This window comes from Triturus cristatus, chromosome 7, assembly GCF_964204655.1.
Source record: "Triturus cristatus chromosome 7, aTriCri1.1, whole genome shotgun sequence".
In the NCBI taxonomy this organism is placed as follows: domain Eukaryota; kingdom Metazoa; phylum Chordata; class Amphibia; order Caudata; family Salamandridae; genus Triturus; species Triturus cristatus.
This window is the reverse complement of record NC_140590.1, coordinates 179,279,136-179,304,004: the sequence shown is the minus strand read 5'-3', so window position 1 is coordinate 179,304,004 and position 24,869 is coordinate 179,279,136. Positions and strand designations below refer to the sequence as shown.

Here is a 24,869-nt window from a genome sequence, read left to right as displayed (position 1 = left end):
GATCCTACCCAACGTCTTTTGCCCCGTAATTTCCGCAGATAATAGAGAGAGTATGTGTCAGGTAGCCCTGGTGCCGTTTGAGTGGGGAGGGGTGATAGGTAAACTGAGGGTTGCCGTAAGAACCTCCCAGCCGGTCGACTGCCTCTTAGGGAACGACCTGGAGAGTTCTCCCTGGAAGTACGTCGAGCGCAAGGCCCACCTAGGAATGATGGGACTCCCCGAGTGGGTGTGCGCCACCACCCGATCTATGTCCGCCCGACTCACCCCCCTGGGGGAAGTCGAGGACACCCCGACCGAGGGAGTCAGAGCAGTCCCCGCCGAGGGTCCTCCCGTCCCCCCATCGGGAGGGTCAGTCGCCAGCGACGAACCCTCACCATCCGACACCACCCCGGTCCCCGAGTTAGGCGATCTGGCCGAATTGGCCCCGTGGCACCACGAGGGCGGGCCCACCCGGGAGGAGTTCTGCCGGGAGCAAGCCACCTGTCCTTCCCTGGTCGGACTGCGGCACCAGGCCGAGGGCCAAGCCGCAGGCGACCAAACCGGAACGCACCGAGTTTATTGGGAGAATAACCTCTTGTACAGTGAGCAGAAGTCGGTGGAGCTAGGATCCGGCCGGGTGCTGGTGGTACCCCTACGCTTCCGAGACTTCCTCCTGGGCTTGGCCCACGACGTCCCCCTCGCCGGCCACCTGGGTCAAGACAAAACCTACAGCCGTCTCGTGACTCACTTTTACTGGCCTAGGATGAAAGCAGCTGTAGAAGCCCACTGCAAGTCCTGTCCCACGCGCCAGGCTAGTGGGAAGAGTGGGGGGAAGCGCAAGGCTCCCCTCCAACCCTTCCCCGTCGTCAGTACCCCATTCGAACGAGTCGGAATTGACATCGTGGGGCCCCTGGATCCCCCCACCTCCCAAGGTCACCGTTTCATCCTGGTCCTAGTGGATCACGCCACCCGATACCTTGAGGCGATCCCCCTACGCACCGTCACGGCTCCCGTGGTGGGCCGAGCCCTGATGGGGATCTTTTCCCGGGTGGGTTTTCCCCGCGAGGTCGTGAGCGATCGCGGCACTAATTTTATCTCAAAATACATGACGTCCCTGTGGCAACAATGTGGAGTGTCCTATAAGTTCACCACCCCGTACCATCCCCAAGGGAACGGCCTAGTAGAAAGGTTTAACCGGACTCTGAAAGGGATGATCAACGGCCTAGAAGAACCCCTCCGGCGTAAGTGGGACGTCCTGCTCCCCTGCCTCCTGTTCGCTTACCGGGAAGTCCCACAGAAGTCCTTGGGGTTCATCCCGTTTGAATTACTATATGGACACCCCGTCCGAGGTCCCCTCAGCTTGGTTAAGGAAGGGTGGGAGGCAGCACCCCAGACCACCCCACGAGATGTGTTCCAATACGTTCTGGCCCTCCGGAACCAGACCAGGAAGTTCCGAGAGCTGGCCGAGGCCAACCTGGAGGCAAGCCAAGAAGAGATGAAGCGCTGGTACGACCAGAATGCCACTCTGGTCGAGTTCCAGCCGGGCCAGCAGGTATGGGTCATGGCCCCCGTGAAGCCTGGCGCCCTCCAGGACAAGTGGACCGAGCCCTTCAAAGTGATTGAGCGGAAGAGTCCAGTCACGTACTTGGTGGACGTCCAGTCGCCCCGGGATCCCCTGCGGGTCCTACACGTGAACCGCCTCAAGCCTCACTTCGTGCGGACAGAACTGAGCCTCCTGCTGGCCACCGATGACGGGGCCGAAGATGAGTTCGATCCCCTCCCGGACCTCCTGTGTGTCAAGGAGAAGGATGGCTCCGTGGAAGGAGTGAACCTCTCCCCATCCCTCACTGACCAGCAACAAGCGGACTGTCGCCAGCTCCTAGGACAATTCTCCGGCCTCTTCTCCCTGATCCCCCGAGTCACCGACTGGTGTGTCCATGACGTGGACACCGGGGACAGCCCGCCAGTGAGACACCGAGCCTACTGAGTCCCTGACCAGGTCCGGTCCTGCATTCAAGCTGAAGTCTCGAAGATGTTGACCCTGGGGGTGATCGAGCCATCCGATAGCCCCTGGGCCAGCCCCGTGGTCCTAGTTCCGAAGGCAGCGGCCCCTGGTGTCGCCCCCGAGCTCCGATTCTGCGTTGACTACCGGGGGCTCAATGACGTCACCTGGGCCGATGCCCACCCCATCCCCCGAGCCGACGAGCTCATTGACCGACTCGGGGCGGCCCGGTTCCTCAGCACATTCGACCTCACCTGCGGATACTGGCAGATTGCGCTCACAGAGGAAGCCAAGGAGCGGTCCGCCTTCTCTACCTCAGATGGGCATTATCGCTTCCGCGTAATGCCCTTCGGAATGAAAAATGCCCCAGCCACCTTCCAGCGACTGGTGAATAGGGTCCTGGCCGGGATGGAACAGTTCAGTGCGGCCTATCTAGACGACATCGCCGTTTTCAGTTCCGGATGGGGTGAGCACCTCCAGCACCTCCGGAGAGTGCTAACCGCCCTGCGCCAGGCAGGCCTCACAGTAAAAGCCAGCAAGTGCCAGATTGGGCAAGGATCAGTAGTCTACCTGGGGCACCAGGTCGGGAGCGGTCAGGTCGCCCCTCTACAGCCAAAGATCGACGCCATCCTAGCCTGGGAACCACCCACCACCCAAACGGAGGTCCGAGCCTTCCTGGGCCTCACTGGCTACTACCGAAGATTCATCCGGGGGTATGGCAGCCTGGTTGGCCCCCTCACCGAACTCACATCCAAAAAACAGCCCAAGAGGGTGCAGTGGACGACTGCCTGCCAGGAAGCGTTCGATGCCCTAAAGAAGGCCATGTGCACGGCCCCCGTCCTCCAGGCTCCCGACTACTCCAAAGAGTTTGTAGTCCAGACCGATGCCTCCGAGCATGGCATTGGAGCCGTCCTGTCCCAGGTGAATGACCAAGGCCTAGACCAGCCCATCGCCTTCCTCAGCCGGCGGCTGTTGCCCAGAGAACAGAGGTGGAGCACCATTGAGCGCGAAGCATTTGCCGTAGTCTGGGCCCTCAAGAAGCTGCGCCCTTACCTGTTTGGCACCCATTTCAAAGTCCAAACCGACCATCGGCCCTTGCGATGGCTCATGCAGATGCGAGGAGAAAACCCCAAGCTACTGCGGTGGTCAATCTCCCTCCAGGGGATGGATTTCACCGTAGAACATCGCCCTGGTACGGACCACGCCAACGCTGACGGCCTCTCCCGGTTCTTCCGCCTCAGCGAAGAGAACCCCCCAAGATGATGGGTAGTTCTCTCCGGCTTTCAGCTGGGGGGGACGCGTGTTAGACCCGGCCTCGTAGCATGGGCCTTCCTGTCCTCGCCCTACCTAACCTGGTACCTGGGACCCCAAGCACACGGCCCAGCCGATCCTTCCCACCAGAACACACACACGCGACCCTGGCATCCCCGTCCATGGCCTCTCTCCTTTCGGCCACCCCGGGCACGCGTGCCCACTTCATGCACCAAGATGGCCGCCCGGCCCCAGCACAACCCGGGCCTAGAGGCGCCACTCCGGCTGGAGGACATCACGCTTCCAGGGGATGAGAGAGGGAGGAGCAGTTTCTATCGCACCTCTGAACTCCCCTGGGACGATGGGTTTCGATCGGCCCTCCGGCCTCCCTGAGGGCTGGCTCCACGCCTGCTGGGTGTCTGGGACTCCTACCGACCCGGCCCTGAAAGGATCAAAAGACAATGGCAGGAAACCTCGACAAGCGACCCCCAGGTGACAAGACCCCTGCCTGCACAGACTCCGGACATCAAAGAGGGGTCGACCTATAACAAGGGGTGCTCGGGGACTGTCCGGCAGATTCACCTTGGAACATCTGAGCCCTGCTGAGTGACTCGCGGCTCCCTGAAGATCGTAAAACCTCCGAACTTGTGCTTGAGCCCTGCTGAGTGACTCGCGGCTCCCTGAAGATCGTAAGACCTCCGAACTTGTGCTTGAGCCCTGCTGAGTGACTCGCGGCTCCCTGAAGATCGTAAGACCTCCGAACTTGTGCCTGAGCCTGCTGAGTGACTCGCGGCTCCCTGAAGATCGTAAAACCTCCGAACTTGTGCTTGAGCCCTGCTGAGTGACTCGCGGCTCCCTGAAGATCGTAAGACCTCCGAACTCGTGCTTGAGCCTGCTGAGTGACTCGCGGCTCCCCCAGACTCTCGTTGGTCCCGCCGGACCCCACGTCGACAAGCGTACCCCCCGGCTTGAGGATTGTGAGCTGTGCGCCGGGTAAGCTCCTGCATTTGATCCATATCCCCCCAAAGACTGTCCCGCTACCTCCTACCCCCACCAAGACTCTGTGAGCCCACGCTCTGCTTGTAAATATCTGCCTTGCTGATCATAAAGATCCTACTACTTCGAGTTGATAAAGCTTGAATCCTAAGAACCCTCGGTGTGGTGTCTCTTTGTCGTGTGGTGCCGAGTGTACGATCCTAGATACGAGATTCCTCCCCTGCGGAGTCTCCCGCCAGTGCCTGGCTACGATACTTTGAGGGTGGGTCTCAGGAAAGTCAGGGCCCCCTCCGGGCCCCTCTGAGGTCCCCTTCTAACATTCCTTATGAATGGTAGAACATTCAGGGCCCGATTCACAGAACAAACTTAAGACTAAATCCTAAACTTAGTACCATTCTGGTATTCACAGAATGCACCTAGTACTTCTGGTATTCACAGAATGAACTTACTACTTTTGCGATTCACAAAATGAACTTAGGACTTTTGCTATTCACAGAATCCATTTACGACCACTAAACTTACGTCCGCACCCGGGCCGGATTTTCCGCACCCGGAGCGGAGTTTCCGGTCCCGGAGCGGGAAGCCCGCATGCGGGCCGGAAACTCCGCTTTAAGGGCGGATTAGCCGCTCTCGGGCCGGAAACTCCGCTCTCGGGCCGGAATTTCCGCTCTCGGGCCGGAAATTCCGCTCTCGGGCCGGAACATCAGAATTGGGACCACACTACATCACTGTTGCCATTGATCATTTGAGCCAAGGGGAAACACCTGTTCAAGTCCCTACCATCCCCCACCATGCATCAGCTGACGCACTCCAGCCAATCCTAGCTCGGCACCACGTATAACTGCAGAGCAGACACACACAAACCCTTTCAACATGTCACTGAATGTGTTTGTTGCACTGCCCCTTGCCATGCACCAAAACCACTTGAGGAGGAGGAGGAGGATGAGAGCCAGAGCAGAGAGGATCTTCAGACAGAGGATCAACTTATTTGGAATGTCCAGTCAAGATATAAGGGCCAGGTACCGTTTCCCTCCAGAAATCATCTTGGAAATGGTATGTGAGTGGGAGCAGGAACTTGACTCCGTGACCTGCTGCTCACATGCAATACCAGCATACCTCAAGATCCTATCAGCGCTCCATTTCTTCGCCACTGGCTCATTCCAAAGGGTCTCCAGTGACCATGTGGGCATATCCCAGGCAAGCCAGTCGCGGTGCCTGCATCAGGTACTGCGATGCATCACTGCAAGATCCCACCTCCACATACATATGCCACCGACACTGGCCCTGAGACAAAGGGCAGTACGAGATTTCTTTCGCATTGCACAATTTCCACGTGTGCTGGGTGCAATTGACTGTACCCATGTGGCCCTGCAGCCACCCCGCCACATTGCACACATCTTCTGCAATAGACACAGATGGCATTCCATCAACGTGCAAGCTGTCTGTGATTCCAGAGGGAGGTTCATTGATGTGCATGCGGTGTTCCCCGGCAGTACCCATGACAGCTTCATATTCCGCATGTCACCTCTTGCCCGGCGGATAGCTGCGGGAGAATTTGGCAACATGTGGCTACTGGGTAAGTACCAAGCGTTAGAAAGGAGGTTTATGTGTTTTTGAAATGTCTGAATGCCCCCCACAATTAACCATAGTACTTTAAGATTCATAAAGCTAGATACAGGGCCCACCTGACAATGCATGTAATACAGTATAGATCATGTCCTGTGCAAGTCAAAGAGGGAAATCTAACCAACTGCCCTTTCCCCTCTACTTAGGTGACGCTGGGTATGCACTTACCCCACATCTCCTCACCCCTTACAGGCGTGCAGACACTGTACCACAGCGTAGGTACAATAGGGCACACATACGGACTCGAGCCATCATAGAGCGCACTTTTGGTCTGTTGAAGTCGCGATTCAGATGTCTCGACCGTACAGGGGGGGTGCTGCAGTACTCCCCAGAAGTAGTGTGCAAGATCATACTAGCCTGTTGTGTCTTGCACAACATTGCCTTAACGCATGGCTTACAGATACCGCTGGAACCTCGGCTACCTATGAATCTGGGAAACCGGGCCATGGCACATAACCGAGGTCAGGGCATGCAAGTCCGTGAGCAGCTTGTTGCCACGTTCTTCACATGAGCAACCTGTAGTGGAATGGACCAAATGTGGATTGCTGTCTGTTGCCAATGATGAAACTTGGATATACACGACTGTGTCAATAAATTCCTTCCTGAGGCTACTTTGCAAGCCACACTAACTGCATGTTAATCACAGCTCTTGACAGTAGTCAAAACGTTGAGCCTGCATCAGCACATGTGCCCATGTCAGCGATCAGTGTAGTGGATGTCCCGAAAGAATCTATAGCCACAGATGCATGACACAGCCGGACCTCATGAGGATGGGTCTCTTAATCAGAAAAGGCCATAACCATAGCATTGTCGGCCCTGTGCCATCAACAGATGTTACTCCCCCACAAATGATGCGCCCACGACGTGAGTGATGCAATGGGTCAATCAGACGCCATGGGGCAGATTAATGTGGGCTTTGCGGCCCTTTCACGCTGCCGTTGCGTCACTTTTGTGACGCTGCGGTGGTGCAAAGCCAGCCCCATGCTGCGGGGAATGTACTATATGAAGCATCTGGGAGATGCGTCACGTTGTAAAGGCCTGCGCCACATGTAGGTGTTCTGGTGCAGGGGGGGGGGCCTTCCGTGCGCAGAAACGCCTCCTAAAAATCTAGAATATTTCACTCAGTCACTTTTAAGGCCATGCTGCGTCAAAACCCTGCGCCTGCTTGAAGCAGGCGTAAGGATTGACGCAGCATCATAGGGATAGGGCACCCCCGAGCCTTGCTGGAGCTGCGTTGTGCATGCGACGCAACTCCAGCAATGCGCCGCCTTTCCAACGGGGGATGCGTACGCATCTGCACATCCGAGCTGCACGGTGCACCGAAATTTCAATGCCGCGCATCTGTGTTGGCGCACGGGTGGGCAGATGCATCGCAACTCTTCTGACGCATCTCTGCTGATTAGCAGAGATGCGTCCGTAGCCGTAACTCTGCCCCCCTGTGTTAGTGATATATCCACACTTCTCAAACACAATGTTCTGGAACACATCACACAACTCTGCAAATGAGCACCTAATATGGACTACATGTACCATAATGCAAAGCATGAGAAACTGAAACAGAAACTGCAGACATGTCTTGAAATGGTCACTTCACCCTCTTGTCACATTTAATTAATTCTCACATGCACTGTCTTTACTTTTTTATCCAGAACAGAACAGCAGGATGGCAGTAGATGTGATCCCAGATTGTGGATGGATCTGGATGACTACAAAATGGCAGGCAACTACTTCCTGTGATGTATTTGCTGCCTCCCACTCCCTGTAAAACATTTCCTGTATGGAAAAATATGTTCCGGGTCATTTTCGGAATTTGCGGCCAAAAAGCGGAAGCTCCGATTACGGAGCGTACGGCCCGTGTGCGGAAACGCCGATCACGCGGCGTACGGCCCGTGTGCGGACCTCCCGCTCCGGAACCGGAAACTGCGTTTACGGGCCGTAAACTCCGAAAATGACCCGGAACACATAATTTCATTCAGGAAATGTTTTACAGGAAGTGGGAGGCAGGAAATACATCACAGGAAATAGTTTGCTGCCATTTTGTGTTCATTCTGAGTCATCCTCTATCACAGACAGATCCTCTGACATCCTGCTGCTCTCATCCTTCTTATTATCCCCATAATGGCTGAGGGTTACGAAGAGAAGGCACCCCCTTTCACTGAAAGTGAGTTGGACATCTTGGCTGAGGGGGTGCTGGCCAAATTTTCTCAGCTATATGGGGACCCTGAACACCAGCTGAGCAATGCAGCCCGGGCCAGGCTGTGGGCCAACATCGCCGAACGCTGCAGTGCAGTGGGAGTCCACACCAGGCGTGCGAGGGCATGCCGCAAGCGCTGGGAGGACCTAAAACGGTGGGCCCGGCACAAGGCTGAGGAGCTGGTGGGCCAGTCTTCCCAGCACCATGTGCATCGTCCTCGCCTATCCCCACTGTACAGGAGGGTCCTGCGATCAGCTTGGCCGACCCTCCATGCTCAGCTGGAGGAGCAGGAGCAGCAGGGACATGGTAAGTGCATCATATGCTAAATGTGTCTGGGAGTATGATGTGAGTGAAACAGTGCTGTACCATTGTGTGTCCGATGCCTCCATTCACAGATTCCGTGTCCATGCAGCAGTAACCAAGCTTAAAAAGGCACACTGTGGCATATGGACTGTACAGGGCAGAGTGCATTTTGGGAGTTGGAGTCTCGCCATGACAACTGGCTAAATGAGCCATATTTGTGCATTTGGACTGAAATCAGCTCTTCCCGCACCACTACAATTGGCACTAGGAAATCATGTGTGCATTGGATGAGCAATGGTACAGACACTGTCCTGTGTGCGCATGGCAGGCCAAAGGGTATTGGATGCTATGACTTGCATAGCATTTTTAGAGTGTGGGTTCCAATTGTGACAAAACATCATGTGGCATGGAGTCAAGACAGACTTTGACATCCTTTCATCACTCTTAAGCGCTTCTAAATTTACAAGGGGTGTTCACTGACAGACGTCTCAGCCTCAGTGGCCTGTTTCACATGTACAGGTAGCTATCACTAAATTCCCCCAGTGTTCAGCGGTGTACAGCATTACCATATCAGTCACCAAAGCCAATATGTGCCACTGGATTGTCAGTACATGTGTGGGGACAGCCAAAGGCTAGACTCACAATTTGGCTACAGAAATAGGCCAGAGCCTCAGTGCATGTGTGACCCACATTCGCCACTTGTTGTGTCCCATACAATGCTACAAAGCAGATGACACTTGTCCAGACCTTAAATAGCTGCGACTCCCTATGAATGGCCATAATCTGAGATTCTGGACTTCATGTTCTCCATTGGTGGACTGCTTTTGGAACCTACACATGTAGCTGTGGCAGGACACACAGATCCCTAGAATGCCAGGTTGAGGGTTGGCCAATACAGTCGTGTAAGCCACACACATCCACGTGAGATGGCCATGTCAGACTCAATCCAGGACCTGACGGTGAACATACACGTAATGTCAGCTCATAGACACTGACAACTATTGAGTGTGATCAGAGGAAAATAAGTCTGACCTTGGATCCTATGAATGTGTCTCGTCCTGCATGACACAAACATAACATTCGGATTTTGCTTACATTTCAGCAGGCACAGCTGGCGGAACAGAAGGGCAGCAGGACCTGGTCCGGAGCAAGAGGCCACCAGTTCGGCGGCGGCTACACCCACTTTCCACCAGCGAGGAAGAGGAGGATGAGGAGGGACCCTCAACATCAAGAGGCAAGGGGATTGCGCCCACCCAGACTGACAAGGGACACCCTGATGCTGGTGCCACATCCCAGGTGGAGGCTGCAGACATTGATTGGGGGGGGGGTGAACACGACACCTCGGACCATGAGGTGTTGGAGAGCAACTCTCCTCAGGATTCTTCACCTGTGGTCCCTGAAAAGGTGTCCTCGGGGCAGGCCAACAAACAATCTGGGCCTGCCATCAGCCCCTCCCTACCTCTAGAGTTCCCCATTCCATCGGGGGACCCAGCTGCATCCCCTGCAACCAGTCCCCCTCATCGTAGCCGCCAGCTCCCCAACATCATTGGCTCCGGACCTCAGGCACCACATCCCTCCTCTTCCCCCCAGGCCCCTCCCGGTGTTGTTCCTCCTGTGGCTGTGCCAGTGGACCTGATGTGGATGTGTGAGGGTCAGCCAGACATGTCCGCTCGCATCGCGCTACAAGTGTGTATGGAGGTACGCATGATGCGAGAGGACATGCTCCGATGTATGGCCACCCTCACCACCGCCATCAATTCACTGCCCGCAGCCATGTCGTCTGTTGTCTCCCCAATCCCTTCCCATACCACTGTCAATGTCTCCCCCTGTCCATTGCCCCACACTGTTTCCCCCCGTACTCCTCGTGTGGCACGAACCCAAGTGGTGCCTGTTCCTGCACCCGCCAGACGTGTGCCTGCATCGGACTCTGAGGATCTGGACATTGTGGTCCTAGAGGATGACCAGAAGGACACTTGACTTTAGACGTGAACAACTATTTCATTTTCCCCTTGTAAATAGACTGTTTTCCCTGACGCTCCCTGACGTGTCATATTTTTTTTGCCCCACCCCAATCCAGGTTCACATCTCCCTCTGCATTAAGATCTTCATTTGTTTTCCTTTCTCCCTTCCAAACGGACGGTTGTTCTTATGTACCTTCTCAAAATACAATTTGGAATACTCATAACTTCCACTTGTTTAACTTCATTCTGAATGTCTGGTTCTGAATATGGACACATATTTGATGGGTCATCTGCTATGCACATAATGGCTGGTTGCAACGATGGGTCACACTTGTAACTGTGTCACACACACACATACCTTCTCACATCTCCAGGCCACCTGCAACGTTACACAGGACATGATACACAACAGATGATTAGTTTTGGTAGGTGTTTATTTGGTGCACACACAAACACGTGATCACATTGTCCCGGGTTCCTGTCACTGGTGAGTGCGACGCCGCAATTTGGGGGGGGATGACCGCTCCGAGTGCTCAGGTCTGGCTCGCCGCCTACGTGGAGGTGGGTACTGTCCAAGGGACTGTCCAGGGTCATCCACATGTGCTGTGGCAGATGGTGTTTGCACACTTGATGGCTGTACAGGTGGTGGTGGTGGTTGTGCAGGTGGCGGGTGTGACAGTACAGGTGGTGGTGGTGGTGGTTGTGCAGGTGGCGGGTGTGACTGTACAGGTGGTGGTGGTGGTGGTTGTGCAGGTGGCGGGTGTGACAGTACAGGTGGTGTTGGTGGTGGTTGTGCAGGTGGCGGGTGTGACTGTACAGGGGGTGGTGGTGGTGGTTGTGCAGGTGGCGGGTGTGACAGTACAGGTGGTGGTGGTGGTGGTTGTGCAGGTGGCGGGTGTGACTGTACAGGTGGTGGTGTTGGTGGTGGTTGTGCAGGTGGCGGGAGTGACTGTACAGGTGGGGATGGTTGTGCAGGTGGCGGGAGTGACTGTACAGGGGGTGGTGTTGGGAGTGCCAGTTCAGCCCGCTGGTGTGGATGTCTCCCTTCGCTGTGTTGGTGTGCAGTTGGTACAGGTGTGGGGATGTGCTGTCCTGTGGGCAGATATGATGGCTCCCGTCCCTGCGTTGACCGTGAAGGGAAAGGTTGGCTCACTCTCAAAATGCCCTCCATCATCTTCATGGCCAAGGCATGGTGTCTTGCACTCTCGTCCCTCTGGATGGATAGCATGTCTTGCATATTTCTGGACATGTCCTGCCAAGTCCTATCCATCCTATCCAACACTTGGCTCAGCCTCTCCACCGCCTGAGGGAAGTGGACCATGTCCTGCAGGGAGTCCGACATGGTGGACAGGGTAGCCCCTATGGCACTAATGTCCTGCCTCACATCGCTCTGCTGTTGGAAGAAGTCCTGCTCCCACTGGTCATCACAGCCAGGTGCAGGCCCTCTCTGCAGCTGTCTGCCATGGATGGGATGTGCAGGTCCTACGGCAGGGGGTGGGGTGGGAGGTGTCAGCCTGTGGGCAGGTGAATGGTGCCCAGGGGATTCCAGCAGCACAACAGGGCTGGTACTACCCCCAGATGGTGGAGAGGCTGGCAGGGATACACTGTCTAGGGAAGAGTGGGTAGGGGAACCACCATGTTGGTCCTGGACGTGAGGACTGTGAGGGAGTGATGTCTGTGTTGTGATGCGTGTGTGCTGTGGCTGGTTTGCTCGAGTCTGGGGACAGGCCATGGCATGCCTGGAAGGAGGCGGAGGGACGTTGCTTGGCAGAGGAGTTGATGCCCTGACCGATTTAGCCAGTCTGGCACGATATCGCGCATTGCCATCTTCATCGTCAGACATGTAGTCCTCATCATCCACCAAGCAGAGGTCCTCAGGATATTCTTCCTCCTCCTCCTGAGCAGTGCTTGCAGCCGACATGACAGCTTGGAGGATCAGGGGATTCTCCCCTCTGATTCCACGTCGGCCCGCACTGGTCATAGGCCTGTCATCCTCGTCATCAGCATCCCCTGGAACAGAGGTTGCAACCGTATTAGGGATTGACCTTGTATGACATGTGGTGCAAAACAAGGGTTTGTATCAACTGTACTTTGCATCAACAGATGAGGATCATGTGACCTGTGTAGGGTACCACCACAAATGACAGCTCACACCATAGCACTGAGGGGTTACACAGATACAGGCAAACTCACCAGCTCCAGCCACAACTCTCTGTCCCTTGGTGTTCCCCCCTAGTGTCACCTGCTGGACCTGTCTCCTCACGGGCCTAGCTGTCCCTGAACCAGCAGCTGTAGAGGGAAGTGACAACATTCTCAATTATCTGCATCACCAATTGTCAGACAGGCACATGACACTCCTGATTTGTATTTCACTTTGTACACAACTGCTGATTACATGCAGAGGGGAATCAGGATCTCTGTCATGGCTTTGGAGTCGAAGCCAGTGACACACCTCATGCTAGAATTACCTGGAGGACGGCTGCGCGAGGTATGGATGTCATGCAGTCCCCGGGATGGTGCATGCTGCTGGGGTGTAATCCGGTCAGCATCTGTGATAAGACATACAGGTCTATATTTTGCAAGAAGAGATGGTAGCTCTGAGCCAACATGTCATTCTCAATGACCATTTGTGGGTAATCCAGAACGATGTGCAGCATGTTTAGCTCCTGAACTTTACATTTAGGCACCTGCTCACATGCAGCAGTTGCCAGCCGTTCCCTCCACACAGCAGTGACATCAATCAGATGACACATCAACAGACACCTCATGCTAGAATTACCTGAGGGACGGCTGCGCGAGGGGTGAACAGCTGCAGCCAGGATGTCATTGAGTGCCCGGGATGGTGCACGCTGCTGGGGTGTAATCCGGTCAGCATCTGTGATAAGACATACAGGTCTATATTTTGCAAGAAGAGATGGTAGCTCTGAGCCAACATGTCATTCTCAATGACCATTTGTGGGTAATCCAGAACGATGTGCAGCATGTTTAGCTCCTGAACTTTACATTTGGGCACCTGCTCACATCCAGCAGGTGCCAGCCGTTCCCTCCACACAGCAGTGACATCAATAAGATGACACATCAACAGACACCTCATGCTAGAATTACCTGAAGGACGGCTGCGCGAGGGTTGGATGTCATACAGTCCCCGGGATGGTGCATGCTGCTGGGGTGTAATCCGGTCAGCATCTGTGATAAGACATACAGGTCTATATTTTGCAACAAGAGATGGTAGCTCTGAGCCAACATGTCATTCTCAATGACCATTTGTGGGTACTCCAGAACTATGTGCAGCATGTTTAGCTCCTGAACTTTACATTTAGGCACCTGCTCACATGCAGCAGTTGCCAGCCGTTCCCTCCACACAGCAGTGACATCAATCAGATGACACATCAACAGACACCTCATGCTAGAATTACCTGGAGGACGGCTGCGCGAGGGTTGGATGTCATACAGTCCCCGGGATGGTGCATGCTGCTGGGGTGTAATCCGGTCAGCATCTGTGATAAGACATACAGGTCTATATTTTGCAACAAGAGATGGTAGCTCTGAGCCAACATGTCATTCTCAATGACCATTTGTGGGTAATCCAGAACTATGTGCAGCATGTTTAGCTCCTGAACTTTACATTTAGGCACCTGCTCACATGCAGCAGTTGCCAGCCGTTCCCTCCACACAGCAGTGACATCAATCAGATGACACATCAACAGACACACATGTATGAGAAGATGACTGATAGGAAGGGATAAATGACCCGGATTCCTCCCCATTACACTGCTATCACCTTTGCCATTCAGACTTACATATTTCCAGAGTCTCATGTTGTTTGTTGTCAAGTCAGAAAGGGTTTCATGTGTGAGATTTACAATTGTCAGGGACATGATGTTGCTCATTTGTGCTTCCCCACGCATGAAGTCACACATATTTGTATGAGAGAACACAGATGTCTTATGTCCATCCTTTGAGTGTCCTCTCTTTGCGTACTCTATTTCCCAGATCATGGTACTACTTAGCTGACGACGATTGGTGTCTTGTACAGCAGACATCCAAACCTCTTTTGTCAAACACTAACCTATACATGTGAATACAGTAGGAGAGGAGGCAAGCAGAATGCAACATTGCGGATAGGCTGAGAGGCTTTGATGCCTTCTGCCTGCACTGGATTAGCGTGTTGCTCTTCAGCCTAGTCATTTAGCAGGTGTAACTACATGAAGATTCACCTTAGCAGCCCCTACATTCATCTCAAAGGTACACTACTGGCATCAGTGTTGGCCTCAGCCATGCTATTTTCATCATGGTGTTTCCTATCATTGAATTGCAAGCCGGTTGTGTTTTGGTCACTTCATATGACTCATGGTACTATTGAATGTCCATTCTGCACTCACTTGGCATACATTTTGTGTCATCCTTTCATTAGCCACCAGGGTCTGATCTTGCATGGGTTCAAATGCCATATGTGAGCATATTGTGATGCAGGACAACAGTGTTGTAATACACATGCAACATACGGCGGACGTGAAAGGCACATTTCTTGAGCAGTCAGCCTGATATATTCTTGGGTTCCCCTCCCTTGGCCCAGCACCGGAACAGTGTGTGGGCCCTGAACAGATGTCACAGCCAACCTTGTAGCAGAAGTCAGTGTGTGTCTTTGATTCTGGGAGGACCTCGTTGTACCTACAATGATAAGTGTGTTTTGCTACTTAACATTCCGGCAGCCACATGTGATGCACTAGATTTCTGGCACAAAGGATGAGCACAAGCAGTTGTGGGCACCAGCGTAGCATTAGTGTGTTATACGTAATATCATGATTGCTCCCACATTACTTCGAATGGGCCCACTACCTGGATGCAACCAATATCACAATGACATGTCTACGGATCATGATGTGAGGTCCACTATCGTGTTTTGTTGATGGCCAACCCAGAAGCCAGACAATGTAAGTGGTACATGACCAGCTGTGTGGACTGGGCATTTGATCTATATTGGAAACATTCAAAGTTGGACAGTGTATGCATTGTCAATACTGATGACCCTGGGATCTCACTTGTTCAACATTGCCATATTTCAGTCAATTACTTTGATTGCTTACGTCTACAGACACCATTACAACATAGTGGGGACACCCTTTTGAGTAGTTGTGGCACTCGATGACAGGATTGGATTCCCAGGTCTGGTCCTGTTGCTGTAAAACATGTCATGTTCAGCAATTACGAAGGTTTGATGAGCCAAGACATGTAATATATTGTCTTCAGCTGTTCACAATTATAATTATCTAAAGGTGGATGTCCATTGACTACTCCAATAGTAATGCAGCGATTTGTACATCTCTGGTTGACTTTCATATGTGGGCACTACATGTCCCTCTGTCACTCCTGGCAATGCATGCATTTTGACCATCTCCTGGCCACTTTGACTTACCAGTCGGTGAGGGTGTACGGTGGCGATGCCTCCCAGTAGATGCAGGGACCTCCGCTACGGCAGTTGTCTGTGCTCTGGCTGAATGTGTCAATGGGTGAGAAGAGAGAAAACTAAACATCTGGAATATGTGCTGGTGGAACATTTCTGTGATTTCCCCATTTCTTCTGCATGCTAACAGTGTTTTGCAGTACTGCTGCTGACTGGGCAGGTAGGAGCAGTGGTGCATTGGGGTCGTAGTGGCGTGGCAGGGTGGGAAATTTACAACAGAATAGGTGTCTGACTTTTGGACCAGATGGTTCTCTCACCTTCTGCTTTGTGCTTTCAGCTTGCACGGGGTGATTTACTTCATAGAGATTTAGTGGCATGTTTCCACGCCCCTTGTAATACATTAACACCGCAGTTGCGTCACTTCTGTGTCACAGCGGTGGGGTAATACAGGTGACACATTTGGACGTATTCCCAATTTTTTTTATTTATTTTTTATTTATTTATTTTTTTAAAATTTTTATTGAGGATTCATGTTACACTATAGCAATACAATATGAATACATTTTGACTAAATAAGAAAGCTGAATGAGGTATAAGCAAATTACAAAAATAGCCAAAACAAAATAAATAAAAAAACAAATATGGATGAAGCAAGAACAAGGCATGTAGAAGTCGGTTGACGAATTACATTTCTAGTGTCTAATTGAGATTGGAGGTTGTAAATCATAGAATGATGTGGCGTCGATGTTGATCTAGAAGTTAAGATACATATAGTAAAACAAAGAGCCATCTGCCACAATCAGAGGAAGAAAGAGAGCGAGAAGGAACGTATAGCTAATGAAGATATAAATATTAGAAGCCAGACGTAGCTATATTCTGAAAATCAGTAAGATTATGACAATCTACTAGTGCGCCAGGCAGCCACTGGTGCCCAAATCTTCAACCCCAATTCTCTTGATTTTTTCCCCTTAAGTTGATACAGAGCCGCCTCCACATTATGTATACCTAGAAATCTGGATAACCACATTTGAAATGTTGGGGCCTGTGTATCTTTCCAAGCTGCTGAGATTAAGGTTCTGAGTACAGCAGTTGAGATGAAAATTAGGGCTTCAGACTTATTCCCAATGTTATGCATCTATGTTGATGCCTCACGGTGTGCGGGCCTGCGCAACATTAAACATGCATCAGCTGTGATTTTGCAGGGTGTGTGTTTATTTGGTGATGCCTCGTACAAGTGATGCATTGTAATTGACGGCATTTCACGTAGTCACTTTTCATAGGGTGTTGCCATGCAAACTTAAACCAGCTTGACGCACCTGTAATGAGTTGCCCTGAGCGTTAGGTGTAGGCGGTCCATGGACATAGTTGGAGTTGCGTCACACTTGCGACACTACTCCAGCAGAGCATCCCCCTGATGCCATCAGTTGCGACACCCATCTGACTATCCCAGCGCCACAGTGCACCGCATTGTCAATGTGACGCATCCGCGGTTGCACAAGAGTTGGATTGGGTGTGGCATTGTTACTGGGGCATCTCTGCTGTAATTTGTCAATTGCTACTTAGCATGCTGGTGTATTAATGCAACTGGACAGTGGCCATGTTTTCAGGAGTGGAGGAGGGATTTGCCATTTCCATCCCTAAGGATTGTGGGACTTGTAGTGCTACATACAGAGGGTGACACAGGAGTCTGTGACTTACGGATTAATTAATACACTTTGGACTACTTCCTTATTCACACTGACAGTGCAACACAGACCTTCTATTCATGCACTTTCACTTTTCATCCCACTTACCTGGTACCACGTAGCGGACGTCACTGACAGGCAGCCCATGGACCAAGTGGGGGTGTATGGTCGTCAGGATGTCCTCCTCCTGTGTGGTGAGGCGGATGCGTGGTCCAGATTGTGCGGCTGGGAGGATCTGTTGTAATTCCATCCTGGCGTATTTATCCTTTACCCTCAGCCGCTCATCCTGCCATTTCTTTTTGACGTCCTGCACAGTGCGCCTGTCCTCCCCCAATGCTGTGACAGCAGTGGCTAATTGCTGCCACAGGGCTGCCTTCTGGCTCCCACTGGTGCAGTAGGGTGGGAGTCCATAGAGGCGTTTATGGTGCCTCACAATGAACTCCACAAGCATGGTGGTCTCCTCTGCTGTGAAGTTCCGCTTTCTCTTCATGAACTCCATTTTCTTGGCCGGTCTCTGCTTGGAAATCCAAACTGCGTGTGACCAAACCGGTGCCTTCACTGTGTGCTGCTTTTAAATGTTTTTTGCTGCTGGTCAATCTGTGTTAATTGGCTTCAGCTGGATCATGGTGGGGGATGGTAGGCACTAGCAACATGATGGCTAACTGGAGCTGTTGGCTGGGATTGGCTGGAGTGCGTCAGCTGATGCATGGTGGGGGATGGTAGGGACTTGAACAGGTGTTTCCCCTTGGCTCAAATGATCAATGGCAACAGTGATGTAGTCTGGTCCCAATTCTGATGTTCCGGCCCGAGAGCGGAATTTCCGGCCCGAGAGCGGAATTCCCGGCCCGAGAACGGAATTTCCGCCCTTAAAGCGGAGTTTCCGGCCCGCATGCGGGCTTCCCGCTCCGGGCCCGGAAACTCCGCTCCGGGTGCGGAAAATCCGGCCCGGGTGCGGACGTAAGTTTAGTGGTCGTAAATGGATTCTGTGAATAGCAAAAGTCCTAAGTTCATTTTGTGAATCGCAAAAGTAGTAAGTTCATTCTGTGAATACCAGAAGTACTAGGTGCATTCTGTGAATACCAGAATGGTACTAAGTTTAGGATTTAGTCTTAAGTTTGTTCTGTGAATCGGGCCCTCATTGTCTAATAGTTCGGTTTGCTTTTGTATGGGTCCAGATGCAAGTTCTTTCCCATCAACTGTGCGCACAATTTCTGAATGACTTTTGGTCTCCGTTGTTAAACCTAATTTACTTAGGAATTGGGTGTCAATAAAATTGCCAGTGGCTCCCGAATCTTTTAATGTGTCAACAATCCAAGAACGCATGGGGCTAGATACTGCTGTGAGTTTTACTTGAATACACAGGTGTCGACACACTAAGGTTGGGACTGTAGAGGCCAAACTAAAATTGGCACTCGACAAACTGACCTCATCGTTTATCGAGTGTTCTAGTTTTCCGATTTTACCTGTAACATGGCTACTTCAGAAGTTTTGGTTTTGTTAGTATTAGGCCGTGTTGGGCATTCTTGGGAGGAGGGGGTTAGCGGTGCAGCTGACACGGGGAATTCGCGTGTCCTGGCTCAAAAGGGGCGGATGTGGCAACCGCGCGCTAGAACCTAATCGGCAGAGGAGTAAGCTGTGTGTTCAGCGACCAGTGCGTCGTCATTTTCTTTTTAAAAAAAACAAATCTATTTTAAAGTTTGCTATTTGCACATCTTACCTGCGCTTTAAAATCTGTGGGGGAAATTGGCTCCTGTAACTACCTGTGGGGACGGATTTGTGTTCAATACTACGGGGGCGGCTGACATCTTGGGAGGAGGGGGTTAGCGGTGCAGCTGCCACGGGGAATTCGCGCGTCCTGGCTCAAAAGGGGCGGAGGTGGCGACCGCGCAGCAGGCGCGCGCAGTGGGCACGCCGCTGGTGCGCCTAAGGCGCGCCAAAGGCAAGCCCGTCTGCGCCCGTCCGCGCCCGAACGAGACCAGAGGCCAGGACCCCCGCTCTTGCAGCATTGGCACCATGCCCTTATACGGCAGCTCAGCTAAGAAAGTTTCGCGGTTTGCACAGGTGTCACTATTGTTTGGGCCCCCCCTTCGACCGGATCCACTGTTCTCAATGCCCTTTTGTCCTGAAGATAGAGGGTCAGGCGGGTAAGATATGTCCCCCTATTTTGGATTTTACAATGGAGCTGCTTAACTGCCGTTCATTGCCCAAACACTCATTAGAAATACGGTTGCTTCTGGAAGACACCAGTCCGGATGTACTGTTTCTTACCGAAACTTGGCTTACGGACTGGTCAAACCCAGCAGTGGTTCAGGCACTCCCCCAAGGTTACACCATCCAGAGGCAAGACCGAGGCCTGATTAGAGGTGGAGGGCTCGCCATTATTCATAGGGACTCTTTCAGTTGTCGAATTTTGGATGGGCTGATCCGTGACTGTGAAAGTTGCTCCTTCTCCATCAAGTTTACGCCTACATGCACATTTTCAGGCATGTTAATCTATCGGCCCCCAGGAGCGATAGGATCTTTTATTGGTGACTTGGTGGATAATATATCCATATTGGTCAGCTCCTTGCCGAACTTTACTGTCCTGGGAGATCTTAACCTGCACTTTGAAATACGCTCCTCCACTAATGTGGAGGAATTGTCTGACACCTTAGGGGCGTTACTTCTCACCCAGAAGGTGATGGGTCCGACTCATGTCAAGGGACATCTGCTGGACCCTATTTTTACCAATACTCACATCCGGGTGGAGGATTCCCACCCGCTCCCTTGGACTGACCACCACCTAATTTCATTCTCCTGGTCCTCCTCCACAAGCAGGACGGTAGAAAACCATACTAAAATTTTGAGCCGGAACTGGTCAAATATTTCTATGGAGGAATGGGCTGCTATTCTTAAAGAAACCTGCCCCCGACTAGACGCCGACCCTGAATCGGCAAACTTGCAATTTAATCGTTGGATTAAAATACATTGGACTTGCTAGCCCCTATAAAACTTAGGGACATCTAAAAGGGTCCCAAAAAAGTGGCATGGTATACTACGGAGCTCAGAGAGCAAAAACGGAACTGCATGCAACTTGAGAGACAGTGGAGGAAAGATTTTTCACACGGGAAAAAGCAAGTCTATCGCGATGCGCTTAAACTGTACAAAGCAGAGATTATCAAAGCACAATCCAAGTACTATGAAGCAAAAATTTTATCAGCACCTAATATCCCACGAGAAATCTTTCAAATTTTTAAATCCTTGATCACCCCTCCATGCACTACAGCCAGTCCCACTGATTTATAAGGACGCTGTAATGATATAGCAGAGTTCTTTCATGATAAAGTACAGGCTATCTACTCAGCCTTTCCATCAGCGGACAACTCCTCCTATGATCCTCAGATGGAAGAAAAAAGAGACCCTTTAGATCGGAGTTTGGAATCTTTTCCACCCCTGGACTCTGACAAAGTTGTCTCTTTACTCAACAAACTCAAATCGGGCTCCCCTAAAGATCAGGCACCCCCCACGGTGTTGTGTAAGGTCGCCCTAGAAGTAGCACCCGTCATCGCAACACTTATTAATTCCTCACTGGTAGCCGGTAGGGTCCCCTCATTATGGAAGCAAGGGATGGTTAAAGCCCTGCTGAAAAAGCCAGGATCAGACCCGGAAGTAATGGCCAATTATCGGCCAATTTCCCTGCTCCCGGGAATAGCCAAAATAGCAGAGAAATATGCCAACACTATTCTCTCCTCCTATTTGGAGGAGCATGATTGCTTGCACCTGACACAGACCGGCTTTAGATCTCTTCAGGGCACTGAAACGGCCCTGATCGCGGTAGTGGAGGAGGCAAGAAAAATCATGGACTCAGGAGGATCAGCTGCAATAATCCTCCTTGATCTCAGTGCGGCTTTCGATACGGTCAACCATCGAATCCTTACCTCCAGATGTCATGAGATGGGGGTGACTGGAACCGCACTGAGATGGACAGTCTCCTTTTTGGAAGACCGTACATTCCAGGTCTTTGAGGATAACGAGACTTCCAAGAATGTGCCTTTGAAGAGTGGAGTGCCTCAGGGCTCTTCACTAAGCCCGACACTTTTTAACATTTATATGAGCCCATTAGCCAAAATAGTGGAGGTGTTTGGCATACAAATTGTCACATATGCCGACGACATCCAGTTGATAGTCTCCCTCAAAGACCCAGGACAGCCTGGAAGTAATCTCTCCAGATGTCTGGAGGAAATATCAGTTTGGATGAAACAGTCTTGTCTTCAGTTAAATGCTGTTGTGCTGTTGGGTAGCCTCTGCCTCCAAGCCTGCCTCTCGTGTGGCCTAGCTGTATGGGAAACACGCCTACTCCAAAAAATCACATCAAGAGCCTAGGAGTTTGGCTGGATGCGAAACTTGACATGAAGATACAGGCTAAAAAGGTAGCTGGGTGCTGTTTCGGGATACTGAAAACAGCGCGGAAAATTCTGCCTCTTCTTCCGTTTAAGGCAAAAAAATTGCTTCTCCAAGCATTAATTCTGTCACGTCTAGATTATGCTAATGCCCTATATTTGGGATTCCCTCAATCAACAATAAGCATACTTCAGAAGGTCCAGAATTGTGCGGCAAGAATTCTCCTGCAAATTCCGCGGAGAGAATCAGCGAGAGGAGCAATTAGACAGCTGCATTGGCTTCCTATTGCAGAAAGGATCAAATTCAAGGCCCTTTGTGTTACTCACAAGATCATGGCCGCTAAGGGCCCACTAATCCTTCGGAGGATAGTTTCTCCATACTGTCCCAGAAGGTTCCTTAGCTCTGAAAATAAACGCCTGGCCAAGGTTCCTAGAATTTTCAAGTCCAGAAGTGGAGGCTGTTGTTTCTCCTATGTGGCCTCCAGAGGTTGGAACAACCTCCCAGAATCCATCCGTCTGGAGGAGGAACATCTTCCCTTTCGGAGACTCTTGAAGACGTATCTATTCCCAACTGTTTCATCAGTGCTCTTCTGTCTGATTGGTTCTTAGCGCTGGGAGGCCTATGGGTAGCCATGCGCTTTATAAATGTTTCTTTCATTTCATTTCATTTCATTTCATTCTTTAACAAAGTGTTCCGTCTTGCCACAATAAAGACATTGGTTAAGCTTTCGTCTTTTCTCTTTCCTCTTTAGAAAGAGGCCCGCGAATGGTACCAATTTGCATTGGTTTTACAGGATCTAATTTTGTTGTTACTTCTTTGTGGTTTGAATTATGTATCTTTAAAGAATAAAAGTTTGTGATCTGATTTACCTCGTTCTCCCTTTTAGTCCGACAACCTGTGATTTAACTTTACCACTAAGTCTATAAACTCTCTAATATCCTCGGGGGGTTCTAATATTTGCATTACCATGTCCTTTAGATCATCTCACAAACCTCTGTGGAAGAGTGAGACTCTTTTTTCGTACGGCCAGTTGGCTTCTAAAACTAAACGGTTAAAGACTGAAATATAATGAAGTAAGTCTGAGGGCCCTTGTTTTAGATTAAGTAATTTGTTGTCTGCTGATTGTACAAAAACGTGTTTAGCAAATAATTTTTTCATTGACTATTCAAACTGCCTGAAATTATATAATATTGGGTCGTCTTTTTCCACTCAGGGGACTGACCACAGTGCTGCATCCCCTCCTAAATACGATAAAATAAGTGCTACCTTAGATGAGTCATCTGGGAAGGCTGTAGGTTTTGCTAAAAAATGTAAGTGCCACTGATTCATAAAAATGGTAAACTTATTACTGTCACCATAGAACCGTTCTGGTTGAGCAAGAGGGACAGGGACTGGGGTGATCACTTGAATTTGAGTTGGATTATCCGTTGTGGAAGAAGAAGACGAACCTGGAAAAGTATTTTGAAAACTTGCTGGTTTGAGTACTGGTTTTTGTATAGCTCCCTGTAAAGCGGATATATCCCTATGTAAAGCAACATTTTCTGTTTTAATGTCATTTAGCATTTGGGCTATATCTTGTAGGGATATTCGCGTAGTTGCTTCCATTGCGTCCGGGCAAAACAATATCCGTGGGCTTTGCCTTCTGTCAGACTACTACGCAGTCTACTACCTTATCTTGCATGTGCTGGCGTAATAAGGTTTCGCAGAGATGCAAGGGACTATCAGCCTCATGCATCAACCCAAAATCCAGTCGGTAAAATACCGATTCGGTAATAGCTCCTGGTATTAAGTAAAAAATACCCAATCCCAATGCATCAACCCAAAAGCAGAAATCGCTATTTAAGGAATCCTTAAATAGCGATTCTTTAAATAGGGATTCCTTAAATACCGATTCCTTAAATAGCGATTGCATTTAAGGAATCCCAAAGTGAGATTCCTTAAATGCAATGCATCAAAGTAAAAAAATTAGCGATTTCGCTAATAGGGGGAGCAAATTACCATGAAGATGAACTGCATGGTAATTTGCAAAAACTTTGAAAAATGCACTTTTGTGCATTTTTCAAAGTTTCATGTTGCGCACACACATGCCCTTAGAGCATGTGTGTGTGCAACATATGTGCACATATCATTTTCAGGGGTGCAACAGGGTGTCCTTTTGACACCCTGGCACCCTTGAAAGTGCTCCCGCTATTAGCGATTCGGTAATACCGAATCGCTAATACAGACTGGCTTTACATTCATTCCTATGGGCCTCCAAGCCCATAGGAATGAATGGGTAGGTATTCCTTATTACCGATTCGGTATTACCGATTCGGTAATAAGGAATATTAAGGAATCGCTATTTGAATAGCGATTCCTACATGCATAGCCTTTTGCTATTCCTTATTAGCGATTCCTTATTTTTCGCTAATAAGGAATCGCAAATGGCATTGTTGATGCATAGGCCCCTAACTTCCCAAATTACTAGTACTAACTTGTGATTTAACTCACAACCAAGTTTTTAATTAGAAATATCGGGAGGAGGGCCGGATACTGGGCGTGGTGGAGTTCTTGTTGTCGACCTGCGAAGCAACAAGTGGATGATTAACCTACAATTTTAAGGTAGTGCTTTAGAACTTGTTACATCTGTTCTTTGATTTCTTTTAGAGAATGTCTCCGTAAGAAATAAGCCTACCTGAGTGCAGTGATTATCTGGCCTACGTCTCAGTATTTCTTGTTTTGTGGTTTTGATGATTGAGACTTGAGGAACAGGCAGTCTTGAGTTAAGTAGTATTTTTCGGCTGGAAAGAAAACAACAATGTAAATACCACAACCCCTTTCCTTATCTTGAGCACTTCTTTTTTCCTAAAAATACCAAATACTTAACTTACTTAAAAAAGGCACCGAGAAATTCTTGAGTGCTGTTCCTATTATATGAGGGAAATAATTAAACAAAAGATAACATCCTAAACATGTTCTTTTTTGGTTATGAGTCCTGAACTAAACATTACACGTTCTAATTCAAATTGTTTCCTTGTAACAATATTGTCTTTCATTTCTTTTAGCAGAATGAGAAATTCTCAGTAGGTCTTTCAACAACAAATTAGTC

General features: G+C 50.5%; 1 protein-coding gene across 1 annotated transcript; it reads left to right on the top strand.

Annotated features, from left to right (window-relative positions):
- The first annotated feature begins 7,826 nt into the window (after positions 1–7,826).
- LOC146809164 (uncharacterized) lies at positions 7,827–10,434 on the top strand. The gene is made up of 2 exons (XM_085615957.1): positions 7,827–8,354; positions 9,454–10,434. The coding sequence occupies exons 1-2, from the start codon at positions 7,973–7,975 to the stop codon at positions 10,326–10,328; spliced, it is 1,257 nt and encodes a 418-aa protein (XP_085472083.1). The 5' UTR covers positions 7,827–7,972; the 3' UTR covers positions 10,329–10,434.
- Positions 10,435–24,869: the final 14,435 nt, after the last annotated feature.

Coding starts and splice junctions, on each gene's coding strand:
- LOC146809164 (XM_085615957.1), top strand. CDS start 7,973: ATGGCTGAGGGTTACGAAGAGAAGGCACCCCCTTTCACTGAAAGTGAG. Junction 8,355..9,453: donor GCAGGAGCAGCAGGGACATG/GTAAGTGCATCA, acceptor CTTACATTTCAG/CAGGCACAGCTGGCGGAACA.